The 16,612-nt window shown below is 44.4% G+C and overlaps 2 protein-coding genes across 6 annotated transcripts; both read left to right on the forward strand.

Moving 5' to 3' along the window:
* The first annotated feature begins 785 nt into the window (after positions 1-785).
* On the forward strand, positions 786-11,937 carry LOC120821775 (dipeptidyl peptidase 4). 5 transcript variants are annotated; one of them, XM_078102341.1, is made up of 26 exons: positions 786-853; positions 3,879-3,966; positions 4,341-4,433; positions 5,144-5,235; positions 5,372-5,446; positions 5,530-5,582; positions 5,759-5,831; positions 6,012-6,132; positions 6,881-7,035; positions 7,124-7,218; positions 7,305-7,434; positions 7,810-7,848; positions 8,179-8,277; positions 8,451-8,521; positions 8,739-8,792; positions 8,914-9,035; positions 9,182-9,229; positions 9,312-9,410; positions 9,528-9,597; positions 9,683-9,877; positions 10,198-10,252; positions 10,621-10,720; positions 10,802-10,860; positions 10,959-11,031; positions 11,443-11,516; positions 11,601-11,937. In XM_078102341.1, the coding sequence occupies exons 1-26, from the start codon at positions 848-850 to the stop codon at positions 11,691-11,693; spliced, it is 2,232 nt and encodes a 743-aa protein (XP_077958467.1). In that variant the 5' UTR covers positions 786-847; the 3' UTR covers positions 11,694-11,937. The 5 variants fall into 5 exon arrangements, with proteins under 5 accessions (XP_077958467.1, XP_077958456.1, XP_077958464.1 ...); XM_078102330.1 differs by having other exon boundaries at positions 809-853; positions 4,344-4,433; XM_078102338.1 differs by lacking the exon at positions 786-853 and adding an exon at positions 1,839-1,849 and having other exon boundaries at positions 4,344-4,433.
* Positions 11,938-13,410: 1,473 nt separating this feature from the next.
* On the forward strand, positions 13,411-15,606 carry LOC120822629 (glucagon-1). The gene is made up of 6 exons (XM_040182471.2): positions 13,411-13,550; positions 13,645-13,751; positions 14,299-14,454; positions 14,724-14,840; positions 15,308-15,451; positions 15,524-15,606. Exons 2-6 carry the CDS (start codon positions 13,654-13,656, stop codon positions 15,546-15,548), a joined length of 540 nt encoding a protein of 179 aa, XP_040038405.1. The 5' UTR covers positions 13,411-13,550; positions 13,645-13,653; the 3' UTR covers positions 15,549-15,606.
* The last annotated feature ends 1,006 nt before the right edge of the window (positions 15,607-16,612 follow it).

Genomic DNA, 16,612 nt, shown 5'->3' on the forward strand with positions numbered 1-16,612 from the left:
AGGCTTATACTATATTCGTTCTTGAAGCTTTCGTGTTTTAGGAACAAATGAAAGGCTACGATGGCTTCCTGTCGCCACTAGGTGGTGCGTTTGGGACCTTATTTAGACAATCAACGTGTATCCTTTTCTACAACTTCAAGCAGGACAAGGAGATTGTATACTTTGCATTTTACACAGAACCCGAGACGAAATATATTAAAACTTAATGAAGAGTGACAGAAGTAAAATCAAACGGGATAAAATAAGAAAATGAAGCCATTATACTTTTCAGGTCACCTTCAAACTCTCTTCACCTGTCATTTGTCTGCTTTATTACCTGCTCACAGAGCGTGTACCACGTCAAAGACCTTCAACTGGGATATCAAGGAAGTTACATGATGAGAACCTGCACATTTATTTATTTAAACTTTATTTTATGTGCACATCACAGCGGCAATAGAATTGTGACATACAATTATGCACCGTGTTTAGTGTTTGTTTACAACACCTGGCCAGAGGACTCTTTTTTAACAGGATAGAAAATGAATGAAAAATAAAAAACAAAGAAAAATGCTGATGATGTCCATGTGAGGTTGTGCGATACCCTCACGAGGTGCTGCTCACTGAGGCCTGTGCATTCACTCCACTGGTTGGTTTATATCACCCTTCAGGGTAAACTCAGGAACCGTCCTGTCGAGGACATTTTGCTTGGTGAAAGGTGCAGAGGAAGCCGCAGCTTCCTGCTCAGCTCGGTGGAGCGTCGCGTCTCTAACCGAACTACACATCTGTGGTGGAACACGTGACCACATTAGTGTCAACATTTCCGAGAGGCAGAAAGGGCCGCGGGCTCCTGAGTGCACTGACAGCTATGGAGGTAAATATTGTAATACCTCCGGTTGACGTTTGTGCTTGTGGGACAGATCCGCTATGTACAAACTGCCACCATCTCTTTGGTCACCTCCGAAGTTCTCCACGTGCTTGTGAAACTGTGGTGCACAAGCAGTCTTGCAAAGGGAGGCGTGACCAGCTGGTTGCAATCGGCGACCACACCACGAAATGCCCCTAATCTGCGCGTGCTATCCCTTTTAGGAGGATCACTTTTAATGAAATGGAGTACTTTTACATTGTTTGTATGGACACTTGTTCTTAAGTAAAATATGTGCTACAGTAGATTAAGCAGATACACATAGAAGGAGGTTAATAGAAGCTCAACTGACCCATTTCTGACCTTTCTTTCCCCTCACAGTTCTGCCAAACAATAACTTCCAAAACTCCAACGCAACTCAACCTCTCGCCAAGAAGGCCATTACAGGACTGACACATCACGCACATCTGCCGAGATCCATACCCAACATCTGTGTTTATCCCCATGAATAAACACCGGACACTTCAGACCCTCAGAGGAGGCGGATCAGATGTTCAAGTGCATAAACCCAGAGAACGTTACATTACATGTAATTCAGCTGACGCTTTTATCCAACGCGACTTACAACGAGCATTTCAACCATAAGGACACAAACCCAGAAGAGTGCGATTTCATCAAATAAGCCGATTTACAACTTGCTGTAGATAAGAACCATTACAAGTACAATGTAAGTGCTACAGTTAGTTAGTGTGTTAGTGGAGGTAGAGTCTGAAGAGGTGTGTCTTTAGTTTGAAGATGTGAAGGCTCTCTGCGGTCCTGGTGTCTTCAGAGAGCTCGTTCCACCTTTTAGGAGCAGGACAGCAAAGAGTCGAGATCTAGTCGAGTGTTTTGCTCTCAGTGAGGAGGAACAAGCAGTTTATCAGATGCAAAGCGGAGAGTGCGTGTCGGGATGTCGGGTTTGACCATGTCCTGGATGTAAGCTGGACCCCATCCATTCACAGCACGGTACGTGAGCACCAATGTTTTGAACTGGATGTGGGCAGCCACTGGAAGCCAGTGAAGAGGGTGGAGGAGTGGAGGAGTGTGGGAGAATTTAGGAAGGTTGAAGACCAGTCGAGCTGCTGCGTTCTGGATGAGCTGCAGAGGTCGAATGGCGGTAGCGGGGAGAGTTTTGGATCGAAAGGGAAGAAGAGAGACGCATCTGTAGCTGTTTTCTCCAGATGGATTGAGGGTGGGTTCCTTTAGGAGTGGGTTAACTTAACGTATGTCTAGCGTATCTCAAAAAGAGTCGTCTCCCGGAAGGAGGGTGGAGGAGGGAGGAGGACTCGGGGGTTGGATGAGGTTGGAGAAGGGGTTGGGGTTAGAAAATGAGGAGCTTTTGGCAGCAGAGATAGAATCACAGAAAGAGGAGAGAAGAGATCGAAACGCAAGCAGGTCATCGGGTTGTTTATGTTTAAGCCATTTCCTTTCCGATGCTCCAGACAACCGCGGAGTCGTGTCGTAAGACGACAGAGAGGCATTATTTTTCGTTTTAAATCTTTCATGATTTATTTCCATCCACACCTTTTTTTCAAAAAAGTGTATTCTCTGTAACAACGATGCTGAAAGAATGTCACATTACTAATTGGATATTCAAGAAATAACCTAAGAAGCAAGAGCAGAGACATTTAATTGACTCTCAATCTGTCTGTGATGCGTCAGCGTGTCGTCCTCTGAATGTGTTGATAAGCCCACATGTGCTCAAAGTAACACGTATAAAGGGTTTTATCTGAGGTAAAGTGACGGCTCATGGACGGCCTCTAAACGCTCTTCAAACAAGCCGTGCTGCATCAGAGGAGACCTCGACTATCTATTTGTTTGCTGAGAATATCCGGAGCGAGGGACCATATCGTTTTTATTCCCCATAAAGGCACAGCTGTATGTTTGTTGAGCTTTTAACAGGCTTTTACTGGGGCTGGTGACACCAATGCAGTGTGTGCAAAGTGGGAAACTTCCTCACACCTTTATTTTTAGCCCCTCGCAGAAAGTCTGCTCGGCGGTGTCTTATTAAAATTGTATTATTCCGATGTTCTTGTTGGAGTTTTCACCCCGTGTCTCTTGGTGGGTGACACAGTTCTCACGCTGCTCTCGGGAGCCTCAAACAGGAAGGGTATCACTGATTGTGTAAATAGGGCTCATGGGGTTTCATCCAGCTGTGAAGCAGACTTAGATAAAGGACCCCTGGTCCTACATGGGAGGGGGCAACCGAATTGCCACTTCCACCCAAAGCCGGGCCTTTTGTTTTCCACAGCGAATATTGGAATATTGAATATTGGTGACACTGAACAAAACAACAAAACACCGTAGAAAAATGTGAGGTATTCTTGGTCAAATATGGAATATGTAAAAATAGAAAAACATATATAGTCCAACTTTCAAAAATGTCCACATGTGGATTGTCTGTTTTCCGTCGGTGCGCATTTCTGCAGGTGGGAAGTGTTTAACCTGCGCGACCAGCTTGTCATTAGTCGGGTTTATACAGTTCCAGCTTCCTGTTGGACAACATGAACGCGTTTCTTCATAACGTGTTTTCACGTTGCGGGTTTCTCACCGACTCACTTTGAACGGCGCGCGCGTCACACCGGCGGCTGGAAGTGTGAACGATCGGGATCGGGACGCATGAACGCAACAGCGGCCGGTTTATGGGCTCGAACGCCGCCGCCGACTTCCTCAAACCGCGCGTGAGCTGCGGCCGAACTTCGCCCCGCGGCGCATTTATGGTCCCTACCTTTGAAACTTCACCTGAGATAATATTTACCGAGCAAAATCCAGCGTGTCACATAACTCCAAAAAAAAAAAGAAAGAAAGTGCAAGCTGCTGTGCGTGTGCGCCGACGAGCTTGTGGTTCGCACACTTTCCCCTCAGCGCAGAAACGATGGTTGGTGGTCTCCGTGAATACTTTGTGTCCGGGAGGGGTCGGGGGGGGGGTATTTTTGCCTGGCCGCGCGGGTGAGGGTGGCATTTCTGACGTTCTGCTCCGCTCCACTTCCCGCAGGTGTCCATCGGCAAGGTGCTCCTCGGATTGTGCGGGTTGGCGGTGGTCATCATTCTGATTGCGGTTCCCACGGCGATCTTCCTGAACAGTGAGTCTCGCCGCAATGATTCACACGTTGGGCACTTGGTCCCTTTGTTGTCGCGGCGCGCCGTTTAGTTGTTTTACGCGCGCGTCATTACGCATCGTCTGTTTTAAACGTCACCGATTCTAAACAAGCCTGAACGTGTGAAGCTATTTCTATTCAAGAATACGTGACCAAACGACGGTGTTTTCATCAGTAAATAGTTTCTTTCTCACTTCACGCGCAATCACTTCCCATAAATAGCCCCAAAGACGCACTGAGGCGAGCAATACTTCTCCTGTCCTTATCAGTCACTTGTCCTATTTGATGACGCGTGTGGTATCATATTTATAACCTGTGACCTTCAAGTCCCTGCCAATGTGAGTTCTTTCTTGTTCCAGAAGAGCAGGAGGGGAACATGAGATCTTTTACACTGGAGGATGTCTTCAACAGTTCCCTGAAACCAAAGTCCTTTGGCATGAGGTGGATCTCAGGTGGGAGGACACACTCATGGGAAGGAGTGATAAAGTGGAGATGGAAAATGATGACACCGTTTACAGCCACGCAATGCGTTACAGAGGAAGCTTTATTATCTGTCAGCTACCCTCCTTCATTCTAGTTACTAATTCACCAGCTTGATCCTCTAATTCATGTGTGAGTGAGTTATTGCCAGACGGCTTTATGGAAAATGGTAATGGATTTGCACTAGCACCTTTTTGTTTACCCTCTGACCATTCAAAGAGCTTCATGAGAAGACTCACTCACTCATTCACTCACACATTCATACACGGATGGCAGCGATCGAGGGACCGTCAAACCTTCTTTCTTTTATTCCCTGAACAAACTGTTCTTTAAGTGAATTGCCACGTTATGGTTTTATACATTTCGGCGTTGACGTTACCAGTAGGTTTCTATTAAAAGCGGAATGAAGCTCAAAACGGGGGGGGCTCCAGCCCGCCAATCAGTGTCAAATGTCAAATGTCAATCAAATGAGCCTGGAGCCAAGGCGGGTCCAGAAGAGGTGAGCCAGTGGGGCACGCTGACCTGCACCAACACACAAGGGCGAGCGGCTTTGTTCGCCGCTCAGGTAGACGTATTGATGCCGGGGCGCGTGTCGGTGCTCAGCTGACATCTTTTGGGATTCACATGCTTGTTTTTAAATCAATTCTTCTATTTTGCCTTTTGGCCCCCTGGTTTTCCACAGATCACGAGTATCTCTATAATACCAATGGCTCAGTCTTCATCCTCAACGTGGCCACAGGCGGCTCCTCGGAGTTCTTGAGTAAAGACCGCTTTGTAAGTCGCCCTCCTCCGGTGCATCCGTGCGGCATGAAAACTACTTCCCATCCCACACAGTCGCTGTATTTTCCTCTGGTCTGTGTCCTGTCATGAGGCAAAACTCTTAACAAAAGTTTTCTTTTTCCCGGTACAGAGTGAAATCGGGGCTTACGATTACCAGCTGTCCGGTGACCGAAGATATGTTGCATTTATGAGCAATCGTTCCAAGGTACAATAAGCTTTCGTCCACATCAATCACACGCATATTTAAACCGCAAACACTACATTCTCTGTTTCTTTTCCCCCCGTTAGCTGTGGCGGCATTCATTTACAGCTACATATTCACTCTATGACTGCGAACTAAAGTAAGTACACTCACAAGCGTGTGGCTCCCTGTAGCATGTTACATCCATGCATAATGATAAGGTAATAATACAATGCTCATCACTTAAAAGCATCCACCAAATGGACCGTGTGTAACAGGAAAAGTGTTTGTTTTTTTAGAATTCTTTCTTTCTTTTTAACCCGCCTCATATCTCAGGAAATTTCTCACACCGTCTGACATTCCTGAGGAAATCCAGTACTTTGCTTGGGCTCCGGTGGGGAACAAACTGGTAAGCGTGTAAATGACGGCTGTTATGTGCAGAACTTTGACAGACTGTTCAGCTCTGAAGGTTGGTGGTGGATCAGGTGATCGATCAATTGGACAATAAGGGTTCAAACCAGGTTTGTTGTGGTCAAACCAGGCTGGCCTTTTCTTAACTCGGGTATTTGTGGTGTTAATGCATTTTCAGGCCTACGTTTGGGGAAATAATGTGTATATAAAGAGCAGCCCTGGATCGCCCCCGAAGCAAGTCACCCACAATGGCAAAAAGGATGTCATTTTAAATGGGATCCCGGACTGGGTGTATGAGGGTGAGTGCCACAGGGTGTAGTGACGGTAGTGGTATCTGTATCTGGATACTTTATATCCTTTATAGATGTATTTTAATATTAGATTTAAACAGGGTCCAATGAACCAATAATAATGTACTTTTATTCATACAACAATTATCCAAAATAAGATGAACACACAAAACATCAGTATTGGAAGGTAAGTACTTTAGTAGTATTTTATGTACTTTATAGTGGTAACTATACTTTGACCAGTGGTTTCTTCCCTTTGTCCTTTTGGGGGCCCTTGTCACATGAACCATTAACTGTTAAACCATTAACTGTTAAACCATTAACTGTTAAACCATTAACTCCAGTCTGCACTGTTCATATATATATATATATTACACTAAAACTGCCAAAAGCAAAAAGCAGTGAACTAGAATTTGTATATAATCCAAAATACATTGATACATTATTCGTAACTTTTCTGGTAAATTGTTGAGTAGTGCAATACACTAAAAATAAAAATACAGTAAAAGTAAAATACACTTTTTAGTATCTGTGCGGCACACTTGTGTTATCTTAGTAATGTAATAATGATGTGACGTTTTAATATAAATTTACTTTTTACAATTGTGAAATCCTTGCTTTCTCCATCATGCCCCATTTCAGAAGGAATACAAATTCATTTTTGAAAATCATGAAGTCAAAAAGAAACGCAATATGGAACCAAAACCCTTACACCCCCCCAGGGAAGACCCTAAGCTCCACACTTTCCTCTTTACAGAGGAGATGTTCTCGTCCAATCAGGGGCTCTGGTGGTCACCTGAAGGGAAGTACGTGGCCTACGTTGAGACTAATGACACGGACGTGCACGCCATAGAGTACTCCTGGTATGGCGAGAACCAGTACCCCAGCACTGTGTCCATTCCGTATCCAAAGGTGGGACTTCGTTTGACTCTTAACAAACATGTACCGGGTTTGAAGTAATCAACCAACGTGTGTACCACCACGTCCTTTTCCACTGCAGCCGGGTACACCCAACCCTACGGTCAAGCTGTTTGTTGTGGACACCAACACGACGAGAGTCACTGAGGTTGTTGTTCCAGCCGCCTTCAGCTCGAGGTAACAAATCAGTGTCTCTGTTATTATTATGATCGGGGAAAATAAATCAGAAATGAGTAGTCGCACTAGTCTTTGTTGCCCCACAGTGACCACTACTTGGCAACCATTACGTGGGCAACAGATGAACGCCTGGCTGTCCAATGGCTGAAGAGGGTACAAAACCACCTCATCCTTCAGATCTACAACTTTAGTGGAGCCGGCTGGAATCCCGAGGAGGTAAAACATGATGTTTAAAATGTGCACGGGCCGGAGGGACGCAACTGGTACCACACAGGGTAGTATTTTTAAATACCAGGCATATAGCAAGAACTACATATAAACGTAACAATACACAATCATGAGCTTTTCTTTTCAATGCTCCACGTCACAAACTCTGGCCGCACACATCGTCCCTTTTGTTTCTGATCCTACTGGCGACCGACCGAGAGTCACAGCTGTTGATTTAACCTGGTTACAAAAGCGTGCTTCACAAAAAGTGCAAAAATTCTTTTGTGTGTTGCAACATCTATTTCTAACAAAGACTGATAAGGCATGTTTTTATAAACTGCAGTTTAGTGGAACTATACAGACAACGTGTATTTCTTTCTACAGCATCTGGAGGTGAAGAGTCTCACGGGTTGGATAGGCCGGGTATGACCAGTTACTCTTTATATTTTATCCCATTTTGTTTGCATTAAAGGCTGATGTTTCTTCTTTCCCAGCTCCATTAGACTCAAACCCCCCCGGATTACCCAAATGCTGCCTAAAACACCAAATTCGTATTATTCCGCTGCTGAAAATAGTCCCTCAACCACTGCACCCCTTCCCGTGAAGATAATCCAGTGCCCGACTATTTTCAGCATCTTTATCTACTGTACTTTGTATTTTATGAGTCACCCTGTCGTTGACATCTGGAATAAGTCGGTTTGGAGCCGTAGAGAAGTGAGAGAATGCGTGATGAACATACTTTGTTCTTCTCAGTTCTCCCCACCAGAACCAGTGTTTGACGCGGACAAGAACAATTATTACCTGTTGATGAGCAACGCCGCCGGCTACAAGCACATCCATCACGTGGTTGGGGTAGGTACAATTATTTATGTTAGTCAGCAGTCCTGTAAAGCCCCGTCACATTTGCTCTTTTGCGATAATTGCACAGTATGTTACAGAATATATATACACCATATTATGCAGAATGCCTTGTTCTCTGCAGCGTGTTAGCACACACGCACATTTTGCTCTGACTCGTCACGCAGGGCGAAGCCACAGCGATCACCTCTGGAACGTGGGAAGTGGTGGACATTCTGAAAGTGACCGCAGATGGCGTGTAAGTTGCTGCATAGGACCTGGCGAGCGCTACATCTGCCTCTTGAGAGATAAAATAATGGATGTTTCCACACTGCAAGGCTGTATGCAGCTTCTGTAATAATCAGGAATATTGCAGAAATGTCTCATCAAATATTTTGTGTCTGCTGAGATTGTGCCTTAAATAGGATGGTTAGGAGCATATTGTCATCTGAAAACTCCTCCTAACAATTCTGCAGATATTATTCAAGTAATGAAGAGGGCAACAAGCCAGGAGGAAGGAATGTCTACAAGTAAGAGTCTTTATTTTACATTTCTAATATTAGGGTTTGTTATTTGCATCTTTGAGACAAAGCATTTCTCCAGACTCACAGCGTGTGTGTGTGTGTGTGTGTGTGTGTGTCTGTGTGTCAGGTGGACCAAACAAGGGTCTAAGTGTCTAACTTGTGTGATACTCGAGTCAGACACGTCAGACTGTCAGTACAACTCAGTCTACTTCAGCCACAATGCCTCCTTCTACCGACTAAGCTGCAGTGGTCAGTTCTACTTTTGTGTCTCTTCAAATAATACAGGCAGTTGTATATCGCAAATTAAAGACAAGGATCATGATTATTATTACGTGTACACAACTTATGATGTACAATAAAAACCTGTGCTGTTGTTGTGATGTTTACACACAAAGGTCCGGGCATCCCTTACCATTCTCTCATCGATAACAGCAACGATAAAGGTGATCAATATCAAACAAAATATGAAATAATATCATTGAGGAGAAAATGTGATGAGCAGTGTACATTTTTTTTATGTTGTAGTGATCAATGTTTTGGAGGACAATAAAGCGTTTAGCGGCCTGATAGCTGACATCCGGATGCCCTCCATGCGTCGCCGCGCCATACAACTCGCAGGACACAGTGAGTGAATTCAACCATCGGGAAATCAACCAAATCACCGTGTGCAGATATGAGGGTGGTATCCGTCTCATCCACCCCAAGGAAAGAACGCAAATATCTTTCTGTTTTTTTCAACAGATCTCTGGTACCAGATGTTTTTGCCTCCAGGTTTCGATGAATCCAAGAAGTACCCTTTGCTAATCGACGTGTAAGTGTGTTGTAAGACGTTTTACCGTGAACGCGTTTAATATAGCAAGAAAGAAACGGGTCCCGAATGTCACCCGCCCACCCAGGTACGCCGGCCCCTGCAGTCAGAAAGCAGACTTCGCCTACAGGGTGAGCTGGTCCACCTACCTGGCCAGCGCCGAGAAGGTCATCGTGGCCAGCTTCGACGGGAGGGGAAGCGGCTACCAGGGCGACAAGTTAATGCACGCAATCTACAAAGCCCTGGGAACCTACGAGGTGGAAGATCAGATAACGGCAGTCAGGTAAGGAAAGCGAGGACCAGTTTAGACAAGTCAATGCTGCCCCCTCCCTCCCTCACCCCCTCACCCCCCCGCCCGAACAAACAGCTTCACCCTCCGTTTCCCAGGCAAGCTTGAACAAACTGGATTTGACGTGTTTGTGAGGTTGAATTGCGGCCCGGTGTACACAGGCAAACGAGCAGGAATCACCATGAGCCTCATGGAGTGTTTGGGGGGGGGGGGGGGGGGGGGGGGGGGCAGGAGGAAGGGGGGCAGAGGGCCAGTCGACATCCTTCTCAACTACTGCCCTGTGCTGAGATGATTGTCCTTCTCTGTATTTTTAGGGAGTTCATCAAAATGGGTTTCATTGACAAAGACAGAGTTGCTATTTGGGGCTGGGTAAGTTCTCAAGACTTTGTACACGTTTAATAAAACCAAAAAGTTATGCAGAATGAAACGCATTAACTTCCAAGCACAGCGCCTACGATTTATTTTATTTTTACGTATCATATTAATATATGTAGATATTTGACTTCAAATGATGTGTATACTGTATATTTGTATGACGTTTTATGTCTCTGAAGGTAAAATAGAATAGAAAGAACACTGAATGACTCAGGATTTTTATTTATATTCCTGAGTCGGATCCCTAATCAGTTACCGGGCGCAGCTTTAAGAAACGGGCATTGCGTTATTTTATATAAGTGTTAATGCTGCACTGAGGGCTTTGGATGAGCTACAGTCAACATGCTGGTTTTCTGTCTCAGTCTTATGGTGGATACGTGACGTCGATGGCGTTGGGATCTGGAAGTGGAGTTTTCAAATGCGGAATGGCGGTCGCTCCAGTGTCCAAATGGGAATATTACGGTAAGCTCTTCACCTCCCCGGACCGAAACACGCTCACCACGCGTCACACAATATCTGCGATAATCGCTCTGTTTGCTCCAGATTCCATCTACACGGAGCGCTACATGATGGAGCCCTCGCAGAATCCTGTGGCCTACGCTGTGAGCTTCCCACTCGCACACTCTCGTATCTGACGGCCTCTATTTGTCACGCCGTTGCCGTCGGTCACTAATAACCTCCGTTCTGTGTGTGTGTGCAGAATTCCACAGTAACTGCCAGGGCCAAGAACTTCCACTCAGTGCAGTACCTCCTGGTTCATGGAACAGCTGATGGTGGGTTTTACAGAGCTGCTATTCATCTGGTAACAATTTAAGATATATGTTGCCCACTGATGCCAGTCAGGCTTGTTGGTTATGGGCTGAAAATCACGTATTGAAGCTTTTCATCCTGCATAAGTATTGTTTAAACTCCCAATTAGTACTAGTGATACTGAACAAGGCCAAACATGATCACAAATGACAAATTATAAATGTGGCAAGTTTGCACAGGAATAAAATCGCCGACATCCTCCAACAGATAACTAGTTAGCGACTGACATCTGCGTCAAGTTAAATGCAAACAAAGCTGAGAAAACAATTACACTTACCTTTAACCTTTAACCCTTAAGAGACCCTCTGACCTTTCTACACCAAAATGGACCTGAAGGCTTTGTTAATCTTTCGCATTGTTTTGGTGTTTTCTAGACAATGTTCATTTCCAGCAGGCAGCTGAGATCTCTGAAGCTCTAGTGAATGAGCAGGTGGACTTTGAGGCCATGGTGAGGAATCCGGAACGCCAAAGACTGCAACAGCGTGGCCTAATGTCATTAAATAATACTCTTTTTTTTCTTGTTATCTATCAGTGGTACACGGACAAGGACCATGGACTCGGTGGCTCGGCCTATCAACACGTCTACACACACATGAGTCACTTCCTGCAGAGATGCTTTGCATAAAGTCCACTGGATGTCTTCACATCATGTGAATAACCAACAAATAGGGAACACAGTCCAATTGTAAATGCAGGCTTGATTATTAGTGCTCGCAACGCCAAGAAAAGCACAACATGGTACATGTCATTCTATAAATTTTGTGTTGCGTAAATTCAGATAAAAATGCATCTTGTCTGTAAATTTTAACTTGTATGCAATCGTCTGATTTGTTTTGTAAAATAATAAAGAATTAAATAGCGAGAACTCATTTTGTTTGAAATATCATGTTTTCCATTCAGTTACGGGCAAAACCATCATCACAATAACTGTTATTTTTTTAAATGTTCCAACATAACAGTGGTTCCACGCTAGAAGGCGGGTGAACACGTCACTAAGCTAAATGCTAATGCCAATATGCTCAAAGTGCCAATGGTAATGATAATGTTTAGCATGTATGCTATCGTAGTTTAACAATGTGAGCAAAGCATTCACATCCTCCTCCACTGTACTCTGTGTTTAGTGCTAATTATTAGCCAATGCTAACACACTAAACAAAGACACTATAGAAAAACATTCTGCATAGGTTTAGCATGTTAGCGTTAGCATTGTGGGGATGTGGTTGGGTAACTCCGGAGCAGATGGAGTGATTACAGGTGTGTAAATGGTTACGGCAGTGAGGAAATGGGGACGGGGATGTGAGGACGAGGCTGAAGAGGAGGGATGAAGGGACTCGCACAAAATAGATCAATGAATGAGGGACAGCAAAAAGCTGTTGTTCATAATCCAATTAGGGTTTTTTTTGCGATCAGAACCTTTTTTATCCCTGATTACAAACTGTTCTGCATTCACCTCTCACAACATCTTTAGAGCATCTTTATGCATCTTCTTCTTCTTCATTGGTCTTTAAGGGTGGTTTGCATCCGTAGTATCACTCATGCCAACTGGCATAACTAGTTTTAAACCACAACAGCCCCTTAATAAATAAATAAAAATGAATTATACTGCAAGCGTTGCATTTTTCCACTTTGTATTCCTTTGTTTGTTTCATTTTTGCATACGCCGACTCTCGATGTATGCCAAAATAAAAAGCCTGTTCCGCAAAGTCAGTTTGATTGATGCAGCCTGAGGTTTTTTAACGTACTACAATTTCAAACAAGAAATGCAGGCTTGGTATGCTTGGTGTGTGCTAGCGGGAAATAACAGCCTGTTATAAATAAAGATGATTTCATCTGCCTGGTCTAACAATTAGCTTCAAGACTTTTTAGTGAATGGAATGAAACCTAATCTGAGGAATTCAGTTTTTTCCATATCTTTCAAAAGATGAAATAGATCCAGAGCCGCAGCCCGTGTGAGGGACTCACAGCGACAAGTGAACATTAATTCTTTACAGCATTCCTCTTCAAACAACGGCCCCCGCAAAGTAGAGATAACTGCCACTGATGCAAAGGAAAACACTTTATCCCGCATCTCCTCAATTTGATCAGAAAGAACCCACAAATACTGACTCACCTCCCAGATATGACATATCACTTCCCATCATGATGACACAGTAGCACATTAAGGCATCTTACCTGCTCTCGGCTCAACAGGATGAGCATGCGTGTGTTTGATCTTGACACCAGCTGGCGTCACGCATGAACGGCGTCTTTCCCCTCTGAGCAAACGCTCCGCTTGTTGATTCGGGGACCGCCTGTCTAATGGGTTGAGAGTAACAGGCGGACCAGGCGGAGTGGCGAAAATTGGATCACCCGAGCAGAGCCGTCCTCCTTCCTCCTGCTTACGGTATATAAGACCTCAACGTATGACGGGACGGCCAGAGACTGACACCGGGAACAAGTAGAGGAACTACCTGCACTGTTCTTTGGAAAGAGAGAAGTGAAGGTGAGCTGGGTTTTGCTGCAATGGTAAAATCACCTCTTCATCCAATATGCAAACTCTGTTTTCTGTATGTGTGTGTGTGCGCTTTCTGGTGTAGATTATAACCATGAAAAGCATCCACTCCCTGGCTGGTGTTCTCCTGGTCCTGGGCTTTGTCCAGGGCAGCTGGCAGGTTCCTCTGCAGGAGGCTGATGACAGCTCAAGGTACAGAAATCCATGTGAAACAAACTTTTGTTTTACTCTTTAGACTGTTTTTCACTTCTTTTCTTTGCCTGAAAACTTCCCAACAGAATGGAGAAATAGAAAAAAACCTTTTGAATCTGTTCAAATGATAATTGTGGTTTAATACATGTCATGTGACATGTATTATGTCCCAAAGAGGCAGAACCATTTGTGGCAAAACTGCAGGCTGGAGGTGCAGGTGATCCAAAATATGCAAAACGATCGAGATAATCGAGCTGAAGGACAATTTATTGATCTTGTGACTTAGAAAACTCAAAATGTATGTATTTTAAAGAGAATATTAGGGTGCATCATTTTCTTCCAAAGAATTATGGTGCAGTGCATGTGGGATATTAAAAAGAAAAAAAAATCTATCAAAAAATATAAAAAATGATGTTGCTTTACACCTGAAAGGTAAAAAAAAAAAGTGCTTCCTTTTGTCACCCTAAGTAAAAGTATCTTTACAATGTAGTCTACAGCCTATTTATTTAGGCCTGGTGTAAACTGGGCCCTCCCTGCTGCGCTGTAGCTTCGAGGCGGACGACACGTTAGCGGACGAGGCGCCGGAGCTGTCGAGCACCAAGAGACATTCGGAGGGGACCTTCTCCAACGACTACAGCAAATTCCTGGAGGAAAAGAAGGCGCAGGACTTTGTTCAGTGGCTAATGAACAACAAGAGGAGCGGGTCAGTGTGGGGAACCGTTTCAAAAAACATGGGCAGAGCTTGGGGGAAAGACTCGTTGAGCCAATGAAAAGAATTGCTTTGATTCGTTGGTGTTTTACATCAATGGAAAACGTCTAACAAAAATATGTAAAAAGCTCAAAAAGTGTTTTCAACTATATATATATATTTTTTAATTTACTTTTTTTAATCTTTAAAAATGCAACAATTTTGAAAGGTTAAATCATTCCAAATCTTAATCCTATGACTAACTTGCGTGTGTGTGTGCGCAGGGCGGAAGAGAAGCGCCACGCTGACGGGACCTTCACCAGCGACGTGAGCTCGTACCTAAAGGAGCAGGCTATCAAAGACTTTGTGGACAAGCTTAAGTCTGGAAAAGTCAGAAGAGAGTAGGCTGACCCTTCCTCCCTCTCCTCCTCCTCCTCCTCCTCCTCCTCCAGTACCAAAAACCCCCTAACGGCCTGTGTCTGATTCCATCGTGACGAGAGACAGAGACGAAAGAGCTAATCAACGGCTTCTTGTGCCTCCTTTTCTTTTTCTCTTCTTTGTAACCCCCCCCTCCTCCTCCTTCATGTTCCTTGTGGTTGTGCTCAAATAAATCACGTGAACTTCTTGCACTGTGACGATTGTGTGAAATGATTTTTTTTTATCACAAAAAGTGCCGTGCAAGCGAACGCCGAACAAATCAGGGCGCCGCCAGGTACTGACATCTCGGGGGAAAAGAGAAATTTCCTGATGAAAACTGCACCGGAGGCCGAAGATCACATTTCGATTGGCAGTGTTTTTTCCACGCTGTCGGGCAAATCGGGGCCCTTATTGGCCGGCGTTTACATTGTGTGCCTGTGTACATACTCAGATCTGAAACGGGCGGGCGGGCCGAGGCTTTCAGCAAGAGGCATGTAGATGGCAGCTTCACCAGTGATGTGAACAAGGTGCTGGACTCCCTGGCTGCCAAGGAATATTTACTCTGGGTCATGACCTCCAAGCCGTCAGGGGAGAGGTAAAAAAAAAAAAAAAAAAACGAGCAATCCCATGATTCTCAGCGTGATTGTGGGTTTTCTCTCTTTTGCAGAAAGAAAAGAGGAGCAGACCAATGAGAGGCTCCTCCAGGACTCCCCGCTGTGCTCAAGGGCCATAAAACAGGAGGGATAGAAAGCCATACTGCTTCGCATGTCGTAACGTCAGCACTATATTTAAATTCTCTTCCATAGTTTCCCCGGTGACCCGGGGGGAGAAGACATGGAATCAGTGATTCTCAGGGGCACATTTTTTTGTACAAATTTTAAATTATTTTCTATATTTTTAAGCAGAAAACAAGAACACAACAGGTGAAATCTCAGGTAGACCAATAGAAAACATGAGTAGGGTAGATGCTCTTCATTGCATATTATTCATTCGCTCTGCAAAATAAAGTTTTTCAATGTGCGTTTGTGGGATTGTTTTTGGATCATAATAACTCTCAATGTGTGATATTGGATTTTCATTCATTGTGTACTTGGTCTGTTCTAAAAACACTCACATGTACGGCATCTCACTTTCTTTATGTTTTGCATCTAAAGACGTCAGAAAGATGCCGTAATGGGAGAGAATTATGTTGAATAACTTGATGTGGACTCTGACCAGGGGGACGTTGAGGATTATCGTATTTATAAATGGCCCATTTGTTGTTCCTTGAAAAGGAAATTGATTTCTTTGCTCCATCATGATCTTTAAAAAGTAACAAAAGCACCATAGAGACCGCGCTCCGCCTTTAAAACTTGCTCAGATTTATTCAGCGCTCACGCATTCCAGTGAGTCAATAAAAACCACAGCGAGTGGGATCAATTCTGTTTCCGTTCGATATGTCATCACTTTACTATTTTGTTCTATTAGACATTTGTGTCTGTTGTAGCCTCTTTCATCTCTACGAGATCAGGAACCAAAAAGCCACAAATCACAATTCAAAACAGGCCTTTGCAGAATCCTAACAGTATTTCTGGGAAGAGGTTTAGTCTCTCGTGGAGCATCATGGGTCCGAGGCACAACTGTGACCCTCCACCATAAGGCGAGAGGATCTTCTGGGATGGAGCCTTGGAGCTCCTCCTGGGGACAGAGTTTGAGATCAGGATGCAGCGGATGGACTACCTCCAAAAACAGGACGGTGCCAGGTGTCCTCATAACT

This window comes from Gasterosteus aculeatus, chromosome 1, assembly GCF_964276395.1.
Source record: "Gasterosteus aculeatus chromosome 1, fGasAcu3.hap1.1, whole genome shotgun sequence".
Taxonomy (NCBI): Eukaryota; Metazoa; Chordata; class Actinopteri; order Perciformes; family Gasterosteidae; genus Gasterosteus; species Gasterosteus aculeatus.